The sequence below is a fragment of the Natrix helvetica genome (assembly GCF_964273705.1).
Source record: "Natrix helvetica genome assembly, chromosome: 1".
NCBI classification, from domain to species: Eukaryota; Metazoa; Chordata; class Lepidosauria; order Squamata; family Natricidae; genus Natrix; species Natrix helvetica.
The window spans coordinates 254,784,241-254,803,912 of NC_138548.1; the positions used below are offsets into that span (position 1 = coordinate 254,784,241).

The 19,672-nt window shown below is 38.8% G+C and overlaps 1 protein-coding gene across 1 annotated transcript; it reads right to left on the reverse strand.

Moving 5' to 3' along the window:
• Positions 1-656: 656 nt before the first annotated feature.
• On the reverse strand, positions 657-19,420 carry TEKT3 (tektin 3). Its single transcript, XM_081965871.1, has 8 exons — positions 19,319-19,420; positions 14,615-15,222; positions 13,450-13,533; positions 9,684-9,754; positions 7,727-7,870; positions 5,748-5,970; positions 4,103-4,257; positions 657-1,068 (listed from the first exon to the last, which is right to left on the reverse strand). The coding sequence occupies exons 2-8, from the start codon at positions 15,191-15,193 to the stop codon at positions 852-854; spliced, it is 1,473 nt and encodes a 490-aa protein (XP_081821997.1). The 5' UTR covers positions 15,194-15,222; positions 19,319-19,420; the 3' UTR covers positions 657-851.
• Between the last annotated feature and the right edge of the window lie 252 nt (positions 19,421-19,672).

Below are 19,672 nucleotides of genomic sequence, written 5' to 3' on the forward strand. Positions count from 1 at the left end.
GCCAAACCTCTGCCTCAAAGGAAAGGCAAACAATAATTGGTGCATGGAAAGGCCTAATAACTTTGAAAAGGGAAAAAAATTGAGACATTTCTTTTTAAAGAATATTCAATAATCCATATTGAAGCTCCCACATTCCAAAAAAAGGGCACACAATGACTATTAGTTATTTGGGTTTCCTCTGGGTTATTCCTTTTTCCACTGAGTAATAACAGTGGAATGGATGAATTCCCATTTTGAAATGTTTACAACTATATGCTGAACGGGTAAGAATAAATTATCATTCTAAAAGCTGAGTCAGGATTGAAGATGCATAAACAGGATCAGAAGAAGTCATTTGCTTGAGTGGATAAATACAGAACTGACTTTAGTCTGCCATTTCTTCAGGCAATCTATCTCTTAATCTGATGGATAGGGGATTTAAAACAATTAGATTCCACTTTCACCAGAGAGAAACACAGTATACTGTCTTTCCCCTTCTGTTTCCATACAGTTCCTCCTATTCAGCCAGAATATATGACATCATTCCATATTCAATTATAAGTCGTAAGTACATCTGAGCTGCTGAACTATGGTCAATATCATTAAAAATGGATTGTGTGCCACTGAGATGTCTACAGCAAATGTTGTGTACTAAAGGAGAATATGCACCTAGAAGAGAAGAAAATACACTAGACACACCACGTAGGAAATAGCTGTATTCCTATGCAGAGAAACTTTTAATATATGAAAATATAATCATGTCTTCAGAAATAAAAACTTCATAAAAGTGCAACAAAGCAAACCTCCCCTAGACACACTTTATTACTAAGTCAAGTCCATAGTTCTCGAATTTCTTTGAAGTCAGCACCCACCTATGTGTACCCTACCAGTCTCAGTGTGTTGGGGAAAGTCTTCCTCATCCCCATGCATTTCTCCTGGTCAATGAAAAGTGAATTGGCTTTGACAGCAAGATCATGTTCCAGATTGGCTTTGGTGTGAAGCAGTGTCTGGAGAATATCTTCAGCATCTCTCAGCCTCTGTTGTAGTCCCTGGATTGTATCATCAATTTCATAGACTTCATTCACAAGGCTAAGTGGGGAGAAAGTAGGGAAGGGTATTAATACATTATTTTCATGCTTTAGGCTTTTCACCTCCTTTTCTTGTCAAAAATTTACACAAAAGACTACTATATTTGCTGAGAGAGAGAGGTGGTTTAGAAATATGAGAAATATATAAATAGATACAATGAAGGACATTGGAAATAGAAGCATGCTTTTGAAAGTCACATACCAAATGATATATTATATTAAAAAAATAGCAATGGAATTTATATTTCAAAGAATTTCAAAAATACTGAATTGGGGTACATGCATTAAATTTCAAAAAAATTGAAATAGGTGACATTTTCTCGAGTTCACTTTCTCTACAGCAGGGGTGTCCAAACTTGGGAACTTTAAAACTTGTGGACTTCAACTCCCAGAATTCCCCAGCCAGCCATGCTGGCTGGGGAATTCTGGGAGTTGAAGTCCACAAGTCTTAAAGTTCCCAAGTTTGGACACCCCTGCTCTACAGTGTACTTTAAAGAAAGCTGCAAACGAAATCTCCATGTTAGGGAAAGCTGCATACTTTTACAAAAAATGTTTCAAAAAAATGCTTTGAAAAGCCTTTATCATTGTTATTATTAAATACAAAATATTTGTATTTATATAATGTTATTTATTGTGTAAACAGTCATGCAATAAATCCTACCAAACCCAATAATGTTTTCGTTCAGCATGCTAGCTTTTCACAAGGAAGCTTCCCAATAAACTGACCATTTATTGCACTCAATTGCGTAAGTTATTTTTTCCACCCATGAAACCAATGAAACAAAAATTGTCTGAGAAAGTGTCAGTGTGACAAAGCAGCACTACGTAGGGGGAAAATGAAAAAAAGAATGGAAAATTGTGGTTTCCTGTTTGCATACTAGTGTTCTCACATGTCATTTTTTTTTCTTTCATGTCAATTCAAGTGACTGGGCAAAATGAACTCTTCACTCTGAATATCTGAAGGATGAAGAAAAAGCAGAACAGTTGCTTTCAAAAGGCACTCTAAGGTGAAACTGGTTTTCTAGCTAGTGAACCAAACTGAAAAAGGAAACTAGAATCTCCATGAAAGGTTAAACAAGCAGTGTGCTTAGTCCTGTTTCCTGTTGGCCATTGTAGCCGATATCAGGAGTTCAAAGGAAGTGTACACGAGGAAGGACTTTCTTTACCATCACTCCTGAAGAGAGCCAACTGGTCTACAATTGATTGATGGTTCATTCACAAATTCTATTCAGTCAGAAATGCAGAGTAAGCTAACTATTAGGTTTTGGCCATTGAAGAACAGTTAAGAGTCAGACTAAGTCAATTATACTTAGATATCATGGATACTAGTAGCTCATTAATTATGACCAGGAACAAACTCTGGGTCTATCTCTATTTTGGTTCAGAGTTTGTATCATACTGTGCAAAGTTTAATTGTAAAATCAGAATAAGAAAATTAGCTCTTACATAGAAAATCAAATTATCACTGACTGCTAATTGAATGAACTGAATTAGTGTTGTACATGAATCTAAAAAGCTAACTATATGTGCAAATTAGAAAAAGTTATTAAAAACAGGCATGGAAAGAGCTAAGCAATACTGTCCTAACTTCTCTTTATACAGTTTCCATGCCAGCACCTGGGCCATGGAAACAAGCAAAGCCCCATTCACAGGATGCAAACAGCATACAAAACCATACCCCCTCTGGTCCTCAGAAATTGCTTTCTCCACAAAATTGGTCCTTGGTACCCAAAAGGTTTGGGACCACTGTCCTGGGTGGTTACAAAGGATGGAAGGAAAGTTCTCATAGGCTCACAGAGACTGTGAGTTCTAGTCCCACTTTGAGCACAAAGCCAACTGGATGACTGTGAGCCAGCCTCTGTCACTGTATCCTAACAGGAAGGCAATGGAAATTTACTTCCAAAATCTTGCCAAGAAATTGGCCACCATCCCTGTACTTGTTCCATTGGCTCTTTCATTCAAACTAGTATAATGTTTAGCTTGGTCATTGGCCAGGTTTAGTAGTAGCATTCCCTTTCTGCCCTTAAAATGTATGGACTACAGTTCCCATAATCTCCATTTAGTACAGAAAACAGGTGTTCTGTAAAAAAAGAACGCATTAAATATTACAGATGCCATTGGTAGGGTTCTTTTTTACACCAGGAAACCAACAACCCAGAAGATGTGTGGTTAATTCTGGTAAGTCCTATTCAAAGGATCCAAAGCCACAATAAAGCATGGGACCCTGTATTTCAGAAGACTCTGTTTTTTTTTTTTACAGGGATAGTCCTCTAGAATGTTATGCTCCAGAACAAAGAAAAAAATGTATTCAACCCCTTCTTGCCCTAAGAATTTAATGTTCTTGTGCATGGAAAACAGAGAAGAATGAGAATGTGACACAGGGAAAGAATTGAAACTCTGTGGTACTGTGCATGCTTTGCTAAAGAAATCTCTAGGTTTCATGCCTGTTGAACCTCAGTGAAAGGGATCAAGTAGCAAATAATGTGGGATAAATCTGGAGAGTAGCTCTTAATCAGATAATATAGTTAAATTACATACATATATGTATACAGTAGCATGGCCTGATTAAGACTCTTTTCCAAAGGTCTGCCGCAGTAGTGGGTTTCCAAATTTTTTACTACCGGTTCACTCTTGCATGCTCACACGCTTGTGTGATGCTTCTGCGTATGCAAAGAAGCATCTGGGCAGGTGGGTGGAGCCTCCTGCCACCGCTACTACCGGTTCGGCCGATCCAGGCCAATTTGGGAGCAACCCACCTCTGGTCTGCTGGCTTTGCTGTTTATGAACACTTTCCTTTCCTTTCCTTTCCTTTCCTTTCCTTTCCTTTCCTTTCCTTTCCTTTCCTCTCCTCTCCTCTCCTCTCCCCTCCCCTCCCCTCCCCTCTCTCCTTCCCTTCCCTTCCCTTCCCATTCCCCTTTTCCTTCCTTCCTTCCTTCCTTCCTTCCTTCCTTCCTTCCTTCCTTCCTTCCTTCCTTCCTTCCTTCCTTCCTTCCTTCCTTCCTATAACAAGGGTAGAGGATCTTGATTTTCCTTACCGTAACTGGGCATAATCTCGGCAAAGTTCTACATTAGGTCGACGTGTACGCTCATCCAGGCGAGTCTGGGCAACTTTCAAAGAAGGTCCTTTTTCCCGAATAGCCTTCCGAATCGCTTCTATGATCATCTCTGTATCAAAGATTTCTTGAAGAGTCTACAATTTGGAAAAATAAGGGGAAAGGTTAGAAAATCAATATGATATTGATATCTATCTTGAATAAGGAGTATATTGGTTCCCCAGCCCCAACTGCATCTTAGTTCTGTAATACAACATGAATGCAGCTAGTGGCTGCTGCATTAAATCAATCATTTCCACCTTTTTTTTTTTTGCCACCAGATTGTTACTTTTTAAAGTCCAAAAATACAGAAAAATGATTGAATACATAGAATTCCCATTCTTTCTGGCAAAAACTAGGTGGTCATGTTTTTGGTTATGCATCTGTGGGTACAAGTCTAATTTCAAGGATAATCTAATATTTCATGGGGGCTATCCCTACAAAAAGCTTTCCTCGTGGCTCTTCTACAGTGAATGAGGAGAGGGTAGCTATTACAAGTAAAAGAATGCTACATCTCCTTATGCTGCTCTCTGAAGTTACTACGGTTAGACTAGATTCAAGCTTGAACAAGTATAATTTTGATGAGAGATTTTATATTTATGAAAGGAGCCTGGAAAATCGTGGGGGGGGGGAGAACGCTTGTCCTTTGTCTCTCAGAAATCACGAAAGAGAGAGAATTAACAGTGTGTTAAACATTCAAGAATGCCCTCACAATTGCAAAGGACAGTTGTACGAGGGAAACATTTGGCCTGTGGAAATTGTTGACAATCCAGTAAAGTCTCCAGAGAGATTCTAGTTTATTCTCCTCTATCATCTTGTGAGAAAGAGGGAATCTTTCTTTAGAGCATAGGCTAACTCAAATGAATCTCTAGTGGCTTTTTCCTCTCTCCCCATGCCCTAATAAATGTGGGGGGGAAAGAATGCCATTCCATATTGTTCACTCAGAAAAAAAATGAAAACAATAATCAGCTCTATCAGCTACAGCACTCCCCTCTTAGCAAACTTTCTCTGCAGGGAACTGCCAGGTGATTAAAGTGTTAACTTGTCACTGTAAAGTTTAATAAAATTATATATTTTTTTAAAAAAAATGGAAAGCTGTTTCGGAAAGCCATGGCGCACCCCTGAAATTCTGAAATGTGAAAATTACTGAGAATGTGTTTAGTAATGTACAGGTAGTCCTTGGTATATGACCACAATTGAGCCCAAAATTTCTATTGCTAAGCAAGGCAGACGTTAAGTGAGTTGTGCCTCATTTTTGCCACAGTTGTTAAGTGAATCACTCCATTTGCTAAATGAATCACATGGTCATTAAATGAATTTGCCTCCCTCCCAATTGATTTTGTGAAATTGATTTCACCTTATGAGGGTGAACTTTGTTCTTCGAGCTTGTGGGTTGGTTTGTGAATGTTTTGTTAACAGGCTTGGTAGCATCTTCAGCAAAAGTTTAGTTGATCCCCTAAAGTCCACTGAAGATGATACCTAGCCTGCTAGCAAAACATCCAAAAACCAACCCACAAGCTCGGAGAACGAAACTTCACCCTCATCCTACACCCGAGCTACAGATACTCGCCACTATTGGAGATCTCACCTTAGCCAGATGGGTCTGAATCTTATTTTTGGCATCAGCAGTTTCAGAGATGCGGTTGGTAAAGGCAACATTTGCTCGGTTAAATTGGTTCCACATCTCATTGGCAGTCACCACAAGCAAAGTTTCAATATCATCCCTGAGCTTGGAAGAGGCAGCCCGCTCACTCTGGGAGCGCAGAATGTTATCATCAGTAAATTTGGCCCAGGATTCTGGCACTGAAATCCTGGGAAAGTAGAAGAGACAAACAAGCAAGTTGTAAATAGTATGTGTGGCTCTTCCTCGAAACTAATTCTGGATACAAAGGTGTACCAGTTATGTTTGCAACATTTGAACTGTTTAACAAATCCATCTGTGGTGTTTGGACATCCCATTTTTAAGCATGTCTTAACTATTTTTCTCTTAAGTGAGAAAGAATAGGAAGGGGGAGGGGAGGAGTGAAGGGGGAGGAGTGATGTGAATGCAAGAAATTTAAGTGTAACTGCAGTCAGAAATGCTGGTGTTGTATTCAAGCCTGCCAAAATCTAACCTCCTCTACAAACATTAATTTGTTCACCACATGTATTGCTTTTTAAAAATGAAAGGGGGGGTATAATTCAGTAATCATCATATTACATACTGTTTAGTATTCTGGATATTCTTAAATGAGCATGAAGAAGCATTTTATAGTGGATTGTTCCCTTTTATTGTTCCAACTTTCTGACTGGAAGGGAATTTTTCTGGTCCATTTTGTGAGCACAATCTGATATTGGAATAGGTGCAGGGTACTTCTGGTTCTGGTGCCAATCTTTTTATTGTTTTTTGTATTTCCAGTATTTTGTAATTTAACTCCCACTAATTCAGCCAGCATTTTCAGAGACCTTTTTAGTAGAAATCATAAGAAAGGCACCAGCTTGTCTATCGTTATAGCTGGTAAAAAGCCTTTGCAACAATTAGAGCAAAGGAAGGCAATAGCCTTTGTTACAGAGGGTGAAGTTAGTATTCGTTCAACCTAGGCGAGTTAGGTTGAATTGATACATTTCAAAGAAATCCACTTTTTAAGAAAGAGAAGTTGAAGGACCATTTTTTTTAATGCGTGGAGAATAGCTACTCAGTACAGAGTAAAGCAGGAAGTCATCATCCCCATGGTTGTCTCGGATTGATCAGCAGGTGTTTTCCTGATGGGGAACAGGCATGGATGAAGGGCATGGGATGAGATGTTTTGCAACTTTGCTAAGCAAAAAAAGCATGAGACCCTAGAATCTCTCTAGCTTTTCCAATAGGAGCAGGCACACATTAGCCAAATGGGTAAAGGGCAGGGCAACTGGCAGTGCTAACGGAGAAATGGGAGGCTTGGAGGAGCGGGATGATCCAGTGGGCCAAATGAGTTGGCCTGCCAGACAAGATCAAGCTTGAAAGTTAGAGTTCCCCAGCCACATTGTGCTCCTAATGCACTTCTACTGAATAAAGCATCCGGTGAGGAACTAATGTCACCTCAGACACAATATTTGGTTCTGGAGAGAAAAAGTAATACCATCAGATAAAAGGCATCAACTATGAAGTCATCAAAGGATGAACAATCACATGCAAATGAGTTTTACATTTCTGCAAAAAGTGATGCTTATGCTCCTTTATATCTCTAGGATTTGTATAAAGGAAGCTTTGCGTTGTAGTCGTATATAGACAAGACACTCATCTATAAAATCACAGACATTTCAATTTTGCTATCAGCTGTATCCTCAGCTAAAACAGAACTGAATTCTGTACACCTATTCAAAGAAATAGCTCTTAAGTTTCTGTAATAAACAAAAATGCCACTGAAGGCAATGGAGTCTCCCCTCATTTTATTTTATTTCACAACCCTGTGAAGAGAGAGATTGCATAACTCAGAGTCATCCACTGAATGGCAAGTCTGAATTTCTGTAGTTCATGTCCAACATTTAACCACTGTCACTGGTTGGTTCCCTTAAAATTGAAATTGGTAGTCTCCTTTCAACACTTACGTGGCATCAAATCGCTCTACACCTCGGTAATAGCCGATGCCATTAGATGTGTTCCTGAGATGGTGACATTTGTCATCAATTCGGTGAGCTGCTTGCTTGTCGCTCAAATCTTTCTCCAGCTCATGCTGGGCTGATCTATCAGCTCTGTAGTGAAACGAGGGTCGGGGAGTAAACTAGGATTATAACTTTTGCAAAGAAAATCATTAGCCTCCTTAAACTCCTTTATTTCATAACATTGGCAAACTGAGGGCTAAAACAAAAGCAGAACATATGGATGCACATACACATACATGCCCACGCACATCCACAAATGTGCATAATCTAAAAATCATCATATTACAAAGAGAACAAAAGCAACCAACAGTGCTCATCCAAAAACTTGGGAGAACAACTGAGCACTTAATGGAAACATTCACAGGGTCAGGGCTATCTGGATCTCCAGGGCAGACACTATGACAGAGAAGGCATGACTCCTAGATCCCATGAGATGGCACTGCCTCGGAATCCTAACACAAAGGAGCAGGCCCATCCTGTGGATTTTGCTAGGGCAAATGGAGATAGGTGGTCCAACAAAAAGCCTGGCTTCTGTGTAGAGTTTCATAGGTGACAATGAACACCTTGCATTTCACTGGGAAGCTGAAATCCAGTGCAGGTCACAGAAGAGAATGTTACAAGAGTATATTGTGAAATGGTCCAAACCATCCATGTTGCTGCATTCTGGATCAGTTTCAGTGCCTGAATGTTTGTCAAGGACAGTTCCATATATAGGGCATTACACTAAAATAACTCAGACAATGGTAAGGTATGAATCACTGTGAGTTTGGAGTAGTGATGCCTGTTTTAAAAGAGACAGTTGTTTCCCCTCTCCTCCAGGGTAATCACTAGACTCAACAGAACTGAACAATTTTTGACCAGTCTCCCTGGCTCTTTTCAGTGGATACATGATCCACATATATCTAAGAACTACATTTTTTATAATGCTGGATTTCTCTTGCACGAATTGCATATTTGCACTCTGAGCCATGTGTTGTTATTTAGAAGCAAGTATGGTGGTTGGTTGAGTGCTTTACTAGAATCCACTCTCAATTGCCATCCTCATCACATCTCTGACTTTCCCATTTAGGAGAAGATCTCAGTGCATTCTACTCACATCTAAGTGAATATTAGCAGAAATTTCTGGGCAGTCAGGAACCCAATTTCATCACAGATTCATATCATTCAGAGGCTTTTGCTTATTATTCATATAAAAGCAAATCAAGCCCTCTTCTTCAGCTTTCTCTGTTCATTGCTAGATAGGTGTGAATGAGAAGATGGGAAAGTTGAATATGAGCCTTATTCAAATTGATTTCTCAGTTTTCAGGGAGCAGATTGATTGTCTGGATAGAACTTCACTGCAGACAACTAAAAATGAATCTTTGAGACACTGATTATCCAGACAAAAGGCTTAGCTTGAATCAACATGAGGCTCTCAATGCTGATCCAAAATTGAAAAGGGGAATTTTATTCAGATTTTTCCAAATGGTGAAAATCATTTCCATGGAAAAGGGGAAGATGAGTTATAAATAGCCATGATGCCTCAGTCTGAATAAAGTTCAAAAGGGATTGACTTTCTTTTATCTTGACTTTATGACATCAACAAGGACTGAAAACAGATTGGCGCTTGCTAATCTATTAGGCATGGCTATCGGTCCTTGAGATCTAAAGTGCCTTTCAAAGAACTCCAGCATTTACCTCTGTGTCTTTTACCAATACTATATGTTTAGAATCCAGTTTTATGACGGATTCTAAACATATAGTAAACATGGACATTTCTGATCTTGCTAGAGAAGAAGGCCATCAGTATATAGCAAATGATTCTCACCCTCAAGCTGTGCTATGGAGAAAATTGATCAGGTGGTCACATCAGAATTTATTTCTAAGGCCCTTTAAAGAAAATTGAGATTAAATGTTTTCTTACGCAAGCTGGGCCATTGCCTTATCCAAGTGTCTTCTCATTCTCTCTTGGCATGAATGGATTACATCAACCTCCTGGTCAAGTTAGAAAAACAAAAACCCTGTCATATATTTCCAGGGATTAGTAAAAATGTTCAGAATTATAAATTTTGAAAAACACCCCCATTTGTTCTCTTTGCCATTTGTTCAATGTGGAAGTTACACCTCTAGTCCTCCAGGACAGACTTTTTTCTTTCAGACTCAGGGTAACCATTCCTAGAGGCTTCCAAATGACATGACTTTGGATGCTACTGGGACTTGGTGAGATTAAGATTTTAACCTTGTTTTGATAGCATCTGTAAAACATCGTGAGGATACTCTTAAGAGACAGGAGGAAGAGCTTCAGCCTAGACAATGGTCGGATAAACAAAATCTTGAGTCCAACGGAGGAATGGAGGTGGAGAAAGCATCTCAAAAGAGATTCTTCCTACTTCTTTGCAAAGGAAAGGCAAGGGAGAGGGGAAGTAGTTTCAGATTTGCAAGATTCTCATTTACTCATGGTTTTGGTGTCCTGTCTGCACTACTTTGAAAGGCTGAGAGCTAGTTTTGTTTCAGTAAAGAAGCCAAGTAGATATGTTTTCTCACTGTAAGACTTAAGACACCAATTTGGGGGGAATATATGCTTTTAAAAACATTTTAAGACATCCATTTTGGTCCTAAATCTTATCCCATTGTATAAATATTTGAATATTTGAACCCCATTTATTCTGGAGGCATTTGAGATCCTGTATGGCACTAACTTCTCCATTAGTACCATTTATTTATTTTTCTTCTGTTAAGACTCTCAAAATATCTGCTTTGAAGTTCTATTTGTTTGGGGGGGGGGTCTGTATCCATGTATGTATATAAGATATATAACTAAGGGCCATATTTTGGAATTCTTTTCAAGAGGCACAACTAGTTCCTCATGCAGATAACATCAGGCCTTTTATTGATTGTGCAAAAGAAAAAAAATCCATATTAAATATCTAAAAACCAATTGAATATGATGCTTATTTAGGAAACTGAAATTCAATTTCTCCTTGTTTCCCCACCCCCATCCCCACCCCACCCTTAGGAAAAGAAACATGTGAGGATTTTATTGTGTACCCTTACCACACTTATAGCAAGATCAAATGCGACCGACCTTCTTTGTAGCTTTCACACATTTTCTTACTACTTCCATTATTTTTGCTTACCATAGAAAATTGATAGTAAGGAAAAATAACAAAATAATAAAATAACTGTTCAGTGTCTTCTGATTTGTGGTGTTAGGAACATTCCACCTAAAAGTCTACTTTGCACTTTGAAATTTATCCTGTTCCAATTCTTTTCTTGCTTACACTTCGTAAAAATGGTCAGTTATGAATATTGTTTTCATTTGCCTGGAATAACTAACCAGAGAATCCAAATATAAATTGCAAACCTGCTTGGTTTTTAGTGATTTAGGTGAAAAGACAAAAGACTGAACAAAGAAAGCACATCCTTTGACCATATTTGAAGAAAGAAAAAGACTATAGGCAGAAAAATGGCTCTGTTTTTCTCTTTAAAGATGTTCCTGCAACTGATTTTATTTAAGTGAAAATGTTTCTAAATTTAAATAAGCCAGAAACTCTTAGGTAAGATGATCATGCAAAGTAGTCTGTGGGATGTTTGACCCATACATTATAAAGCAGTGGTGGGTTTCTAATTTTTTTCCCTACCGGTTTGCTCGTGTGCACACACGTGGGTGCACTTGCACATGCATGTGGCACTTCTGCGCATGCACAGAAGCATCCAGGCGGGTCGGCGGAGCCTCCCGCCGCCACTTCTAGTGTTTCGCCCCATCCGGCCTGAACCGGCAGCAACCCACCTCTGCTATAAAGTAGACTCTGTCCCCACAAACTCTTCTTTCTTACATCCACTTGTAAGTCACACTTGTCAGTCACATACATATTTGGTGACCCAAATATCATTTTGTTTTGGTTTAATTTCTTGAAACATTTCACTACAATGCTGATATCCACTTGCCTTTGGTCCAGACAATTAGCAAGAGATCCACAATTATCAAGGACTTAATTTTTTTCTAGCCCCTCTCCCCCAATAAAATATCAAACTTTCTTTTGGATAAAAGCATTCTCTAGATCAGGGGTGTCAAACTCAATTTCACTGAGGGCCACATCAGGTTTGTGATTGATCTCGGGAGGGGGGGGGCTGGAGTGGGTGTGGCCAGGGTGGGCATAGCCAGCTTAACATCACTCATGTCAATGGGTGCCTGTGGTGGCCCGAGTGCTCTACCAGAGAAAATGGCCTCCTGTAATCCTCTGCCAGCAAAATGGAGCTTGGAAGGGCTGCCGTTTTTGGCTGAGCTGGCCTTCTTCAACCCTCTGCCAGTGAAAACAGAGCTCGCAGCCCTTTTCACTGGCAGAGGCACCACAGTCCAGTTTTTTGCTGTTTCCATGGTAGCTCCACAGACCAGATCTAAGTATCCCATGGGCCAAATCTGGCCCCCAGACCTTGAGTTCGACACCTCTGCTCTAGATTGTTTTGAGCAGGAAATTGATGGGATTAACAAACAGGTTTTGGAGAGTGTGTGTGTGTGTGTGTGTGTGTGTGTGTGTGTGTGTGTAAGTAAAATAGACAATGTAATGGGCTGATCCAGATGTCCCTGACTCTCATGAGAATTTTTTTTTCCATGAATGATCTTTGAAAGGGAGCACTGGCAAAAATTCTACAGAGATTACAGCTCTTAAGGAGTGACAAGGGATCAGCATTTCATGGAGAAGTTTGCAACCTAGAGTCTGGCCTCAATATTATCCAACAAGACCAGAACCAATGGCAGCTTATAAATGGAAGTTCAAATTCTATCAGTCCAACTTTAATAATTTTCAAAAATGGAAAGGTCAAGAGTTTGAGGAGCATCAAGATTTATAGCCATTAGCTGACAGTTCACATAATAAGGAACCTTGGTAGTGGGAGAATGAAGCTGCTGAAGAAGTAAACACTTGAGGGGGGAAGCACAAATAAGGAAAGGCCAAGAGGCAGGATGTACAAAGGAAGACTGAGCCAAGAAGCAAATCCAAGATAGCGATGAGACAAGTGAAATGTTTGCTAGGACATTTCCTGACTTCTATAATATCCAGAAACTACTGAAAGCATAGAAGAAAGAACTTGTTAAATTGTGTAAAGAATAGTAAGTATTCCAAGCATTTCTATGGATTTTTTTTATCAAGGAATGATTCTTAAAACAATTGCTTTCCTCTACTAATTGTTTACTTAAAACATGAATATGTGGTAACACAAAGCATCTTTTGCATTATTTTCCTTTAATCAGCTGTTATTATTTACATCTATATTTACTTACTTTCTTTCATAATTGCCCACACACCATATTTGAGCCAACCCTGATTGTGAATTGATCTGAAGTTAACTCTCGAGTAGCTAAGAAAAGAATGATGTGAGTAATCTCATGTGCTGCAAGACAGTTCCCACAACTGTCAGACAGTACAGGAGAGGTGAGATTTGTAGCCTAAAATATCTGAAGACAAGCAATTTGGGCAAAGTTATACTCCAAATGAATCGAACATCATTCAGGCTTATACTCTGAAAGAGAAGCACACGATGGCGCATTTGGGCCATTCACTCTCTCTTTCTGCTTGATCTATCTCACAGGGTTGTTGTTATGGGGAAAATACGAGGTGGAAGGTTATCTTGCATTATTAAAAATAATAATACAAACAAATTTTCCTTTTTCAGGCATTAAATGAGCTTACTGTCAGCAATTGTTTTTCCACATCATCATGAACAAGGTCAATGCCCATTCTCTTCTCTCGGTGAAGCAGGCATTCCTGGGCTACCTAACAACAGGGGGAAAAAATGTTATTGTATATCTCTGTGTTGAAATATTTTTTTAAAAAAACTGCTAAATCTGTTCCAGGATTGTAAAGTATGTTACATGTTGAAAAATATATTTTTCTGTGACACCTATATGTCCTTTCAGTGACAAGAATGACCTTCCTATCTGTCTAATGTGTTTTTTTTCCAAGTTCTTTCCTTTAGAACGTAAAATCTTTATTTTTACCATTTCACACAAAATCACTCAAACTAATAACAAACATCGAGTTAGGGTTGTTCAAACAAACAACAGGAGGGCAACCAAAATGTATTTTAATTTATCAATTTATTTAAATATTTAATATTTTATGCATACATATATACACAATATAGAAAAGAAGAAGAGAGGGAGGGGGAAGGAAGGAAGGAAGGAAGGAAGGAAGGAAGGAAGGAAGGAAGGAAGGAAGGAAGGAAGGAAGGAAGGAAGGAAGGAGAGAAGGCTCACCAAATACAACACTAATGATTCAGTAACTTTGTAAATAAGGAATGTATGGTATAGGGAGAAAATGAAAGGGATAAAAATAAATTAAAGAAGGAAGGAATGAACTCTGGAAATAATTATTTCTGCATTGCAGGTTTCAGTTTGTGTTCACCTGTTTATCAAATACTGAGGAAAATAGTTGTTTTTAAATCAGAATCTACTATTTATTTATCCTGCTAATTCTAGTTGCTTTTTATGGGGTAGTATAACATTATTGCTTGCTAAATTTTCTACCTGGCAAAATGCTTGATGATTTATCTGAATTAAAGCAGTTTATTGATCTGCCCCCTCCCCCCCCCCAAAAAAATCACCAATACTGATTTTTTTCCTAAAACCCAAGTGAAAAAATAAGTAAGAACACCATTGATTTGATTCCTCCTGGACTGTTAGTATCAACAAAACTAAGAGGAAATTATTAGGAGAAATGCATAAAATATCTGGACTGTTGCCAAGTAATCTAAAATAATTTTACTGAAACCTAAGATGGCTTTTAAACAGTTGAACCACAGCAGGTAACATCACTGAAATATCAAATGTGCTATCAATGGAATTGATCAGTTTACCTGAAGGGGCCCTTCAGTTTCTACCAATGCTCTTTCCAGACGCTTCTTCATCTCTGTAAGAGCATTTGTCTCTCCAATCATTCCGTCTATTTCATGGTTGAGCTCTGTTTTCCAAAATACAATATCATTGACTCGCTCTCCTATATTTTTGGTTGTTTCTGTTTGGGTTTTCCTTGTCTGTTGTTCCTTATCCTGGATCATCCGGGTAGTATCCACTCTCATGTTCTCAGCGTTATGCCGTGATGCTTCTGAATCCTTGTAGTTGGTCAGATTTGATCTGTACCAATCATCAGGAGAGTACCTATTAAATAGTGCTGTTCTGTTGGACACAAAGGGGAGCATGTGGCTTGGGGTGACCCCCTGAGAACTCTTGGAAAATGGTGCTAAAGTCGGAGTGATAGCAGCAACTTTATAGTAGGTGCTAGGTCTCCAAGGAAGGCTGAGGCTGTGGGTTAAAGAATAATGAGGGAATCGATTCTTATAACTTGATGCCATGGTACTGATAGCTGGCAGAAAATTTGATGGTGTTGGTCTTGGATGGGCATATGTAGCCGTCAAGGTAGAGCCTACGAGCTCCATTTTGACAACAGTCTATCCAGTCACGTGTCCTGCACCAACAAAAGAAAGCATAGAAATGCATGCAAGAAAGTTCCACTTAAATAACAAACACAATTAACTCAAAACCTAGTTGGCAAAGGCCACCGACCACATGCAGTTGATCCTTAAATATCATGAAAAGATGAAGCAATGATTTATTCTTTAAATGTGTTATTGTTAAGCTTAGATTGCTCTTGCAGACAAATCTAAAAACCGATCATTAAGATATATAGCATTTTATATCATAAATAAGGACATGCTGCACTTCAGATATCTCACGATCTTATAATATTGGCCCACTAATAAGTAGCAGATGCAGTAGTAGTGATCTGCTGTAACAACAACAATAACAACAACAAATACCCCAAACCAACTTTCCCTATAGGAATATCCCATCATAAGCAATTCTTTATGATTCTATTAATTAATGTCTCAACTCATTTGCTTTTCTTTCAGATGAATCATTAAAAAGTCCAACTCCATATAAATCCTCATGGCTGCATAACCATGTGCCAATTTCATACCAAACCTTCATTTTTAGACACATTCAGAATTTATGTTTTAATATATGTGTGACTTTACTGATTATGGGATAGGAAGAAATGAACCATTGTTCCAGACTCATTGCCACTTTTATATCTACTATTTTAGCATTTCTGAGAAGAAATGGATTCAATATTACGTAGATTTAAACGTGAGAAATTCAAATTCAACTCCAGGGTTTAACTGTGAAATGTACTAAGTAGCCTTGGGAACCATAATCCTGATCTAACTCTTTTATGAGCTGATCGCACTCCTAAAGACAAGTAAAGAATTACTCAATAAAAAATTAAAAAGAGCATAATATGTTCAATCGCTCATTGACTAAGGTAGGTAAAGTAAATATTTTGTTTCATCCTGCGATTGAATATGTGAGTGTCAGTGGAATGTAGCCAGTAACCTTAAGAACAAAGATCACACAAGGTCAGTTCTTTGACAGTTTCTATATAGAATCAGAGTAGTAACACATTTGAAATAGTATTGAAAGCTTATCTTGGAGACAACAATCATAAGGAAAATTGTTGGTTCAAATAACCACAAGTCAGTCCATTATTCTTTTCAGTAGGCTTATTGTCTGCTGGAAACCTGGCCATCTTATGTAAATACTTGGGTGGTACATAATACACAGTTGAGTAACAAATACAGAAGATTCACCTGAACTGAGGAAGCTTTACTGCTGCTGCAAGAACAGAAGTGAAGCAAAACCAAACCATTTGATTTATTAGACAGGCAATAAAGATGGCAGCTAAAAGTGGGCATCACATGCTAACAGAAGCCTCATGGGACATATCAACCTCCTTATGTTCCATGTTAGGTTTTCTTTAAAGGTAAAGGTTCCCCTCACACATATGTGCTAGTCATTTCCGCTGTAGAGGGCAGTGCTCATCTCCGTTTCAAAGCCAAAGAGCCAGCACTGTTTGAATATGTCTCCATGGTCATGTGGCCAGAATGACTAAACACCAAAGGCGCACAGAACACTGTTACCTTCCCACCAAAGGTGGTCCCTATTTTTCTACTTGCATTTTTACGTGCTTTCAAACTGCTAGGTTGGCAGGAGCTGGACAAGTAACAGGAGCTCACTCTATTATGCGGCAATAGGGATTCGAACTGCCAACCTTTCTGATCAACAAGCTCAGGATCTTAGCCACTGAGCCACCACGTCCCTCTAGATTTTTTTACTGCCATTCTAACACACATCTGTCTTTATTGCAATAGCACTACAGTAATTGATATTTAATGATCTTCTGAATGTCTTTGAAATACAGTACCTCCTTTTTAATAATACCCAAATTCACCACTTTTCATTGGACTTAATGGGTACCAGTGTATTTATTCTCTAGAATTAAGAAATTAAGATAGGGAGCATTGGTTGCATAACCCCCCTTCCAACCTGTTGCTGAGCTTCACTGCTGCTTTCGCACAAACACTAGCAAGAAATCATGATCTTCAGCAGGATTTCTTTGTGTAACGGGTTGGGTGTGTGAGAGAAGGGGAATGAATTTTCCCTCTCTCTCAACAACTCTGATCAAATTTGTTGGTTTCCCGTAGCCTGATTAACCAACATCCTGAAAAGCAGGTCCTTGGTGGAAAAGGGGGACTTTCTCCTTCCTTCTACCAACTTTATTGAAGATAAAGGAAGAAGAATAAAAAAAGAGAGGAATAAATATAGATGTGATGTTTCTGTTTTTATGTAAATGGGTATAGAATTTTAGATCCATTACTTGATAACCAATTTGATATTTTCAGCTGAAAATAAGCCTATCCGAGCATAGGAGCTTGAGGGGAGGGGAGAACCCTACTCTTAAGATACCCAGACCTAAGGTGCTTGTCAGACTGTTGGTGTACAGTAGTGGGAGACCGTGGACCAGTCACTCTCCCTCAGCCCTAGGAAGGAAGCAATGGGAAACCAGTTCCAAAATCTTGCCAAGAAAAATACTGGTACTTTATAGTATTATCAACAATATTAACCCCCCAAGAATCAAACCCCCCCCCAAAAAAAAGAGTCTAGCAAGCATGTTCAGAAGCCTCTGCACAGCCTACACTTGTGGGTCATGTGACAGTTTGTGCTGTCAAAGTTGTTTAGAAGCCATGTTCTTGAATAAAATACATAGAAAGTTACACAAGAAAAGCTGAGTTTGGAGCAGAGGATAAAAAGTCTTTCCCAATGCTTTGCTAAACAAACTAACCTGTGCTCAACTGCCAAAATGTTCACCCAGACCATTTTATAAATCTGTAATCCCTCAATTCAGGGTAGAGTCCGGGCGACTGGATGGAGTTGAGCGTTTACTGGCCTGATGCCCTTCCTGATGCCATGCGGAGATCACAGCAATATTATTTCATTCAGATCTATATTGAGGGTTATCTCATACTGTTTCTCACACTGTGCTTATAATAATTTGTTATTTAAGGAAATGGAATAAGTTCAGGAAATCTAAACAATGACAGCCATATTGCTATTACTACCACTATTACTATTATTACTACTCCTATTTTAATATCCTTTCTTATCTTCAATATCCATGAACAAGTGATGTTCAAATAATACATAACTTTATGTAACAATCAGACTTGGGTTATTTTATGCACCAAAATGCCCATTAGGTTTTTATTACATACTACAGCAAATGGTTGAGGAAAAAATGCCTCTATAATAAGGGATTCAATTATCTTCTTTCAGCTTGATAAATCTAAGCACCTTTTAAATTCAGAGACATTGATTTATTCCTATTGGGTCAGATGACAAAAGGTCTGTTAAATAAACATTCCAGAACAGTTGCTAGAACGGAAGCCTGGGGCATTTGGGTCCCATAATTACAAATTAAGACAATTAGCAGGTTTCTACTGTACTTCTGTTGAGATGTGATATTTAGAAGTCTGCTTTCCTCCCCCCATTGGTATTATGAATAAATTATTACACCTCATTTTGTAAAATGAAGTTTATAGAAAGGATTTCGGAGCAGAATATTGTGGAGTGTTATTCCACCTTATGGCATCACTTTCCACCCACAAATGGTATTCTTGATCTTTCAATCCCACATTTCTGTGTTAACTTTCCGATCATATGTGAATATGTTTTAAGTAAAATGTATGTTATATGTAAACATTTTAGGATATTATTAACATATTGCTATTATTTGAATCCTGTATTCCCTATAAAATTTCTCCCATTCTGCACCTTTCTGCTTTTTCCTCTTCCTCTTTCACATCCCAGGGGATCTTACAGTACTTTTTTTTTAACATCTTTATTATATATCTTCTTTTGGCTTTGTGCAATGGATTAATTCCAGGAGGTAGGCGAGAAGCAGAAGGAAAATCTCTTGTCTTAACTTGCCCCCATGGTTTCACTTTCCATGGACCATGCATTTCCAATAAAGCCATGAGTGGGAAGAGGGTGAATTGCCCTGTGCCTGTCTTTTCTATCTGCTTTTTCACTCTTGAAGGACTGACAAGTAAGACACACTGCCTGGAAGATAAGTATGTACTAGGATTGCTGGGTGTTCCTTGAAAGATGCTGCCTTTCTGGTTCCAAGAGAGGCCTTCAGAGAAGCCAGAGTGGCTGTTACTCACCTATCTGCATATGGTGCTAAGGAAGGGATAGAAAAAAACCTCCTGGATCCACAAGTTGCTGTTCATACAGTGGCCAGTGTCTCTACTGTTCTTCCCTCCCACACACGGCTTCTATCTCTCCCTCCCACATTGTGACATACATCCTTCCAGGTCCGTGCCATTGGTTAAAGGGAGAGTGGAAGGAAAGTGGGGGAGGGGAGGAGCGAGGTTGTTAAGGACTCACTTGCTGCTTAGTAACTCTACTCCCTGTCTGGTAAAAGGAGGAAGGGAGGAGGAAGAAAAACTGGCAGGGCGGGGTGGGACGGGGGGGGGGGAAGGTTCTGAAAAGATCATTACTCAGCATGAGCTATTAAC

What these genes read in the sequence shown, in the direction of transcription:
- TEKT3 (XM_081965871.1), bottom strand. Translation starts at nt 15,193, where the DNA reads ATGGAGCTCGTAGGCTCTACCTTGACGGCTACATATGCCCATCCAAGA. An exon ending in AAACTGAAGGGCCCCTTCAG is followed by an intron (nt 13,534 to 14,614) that starts GTAAACTGATCA and finishes CCCTGTTGTTAG; the next exon opens with GTAGCCCAGGAATGCCTGCT. An exon ending in GTAGAGCGATTTGATGCCAC is followed by an intron (nt 5,971 to 7,726) that starts GTAAGTGTTGAA and finishes CTACTTTCCCAG; the next exon opens with GATTTCAGTGCCAGAATCCT.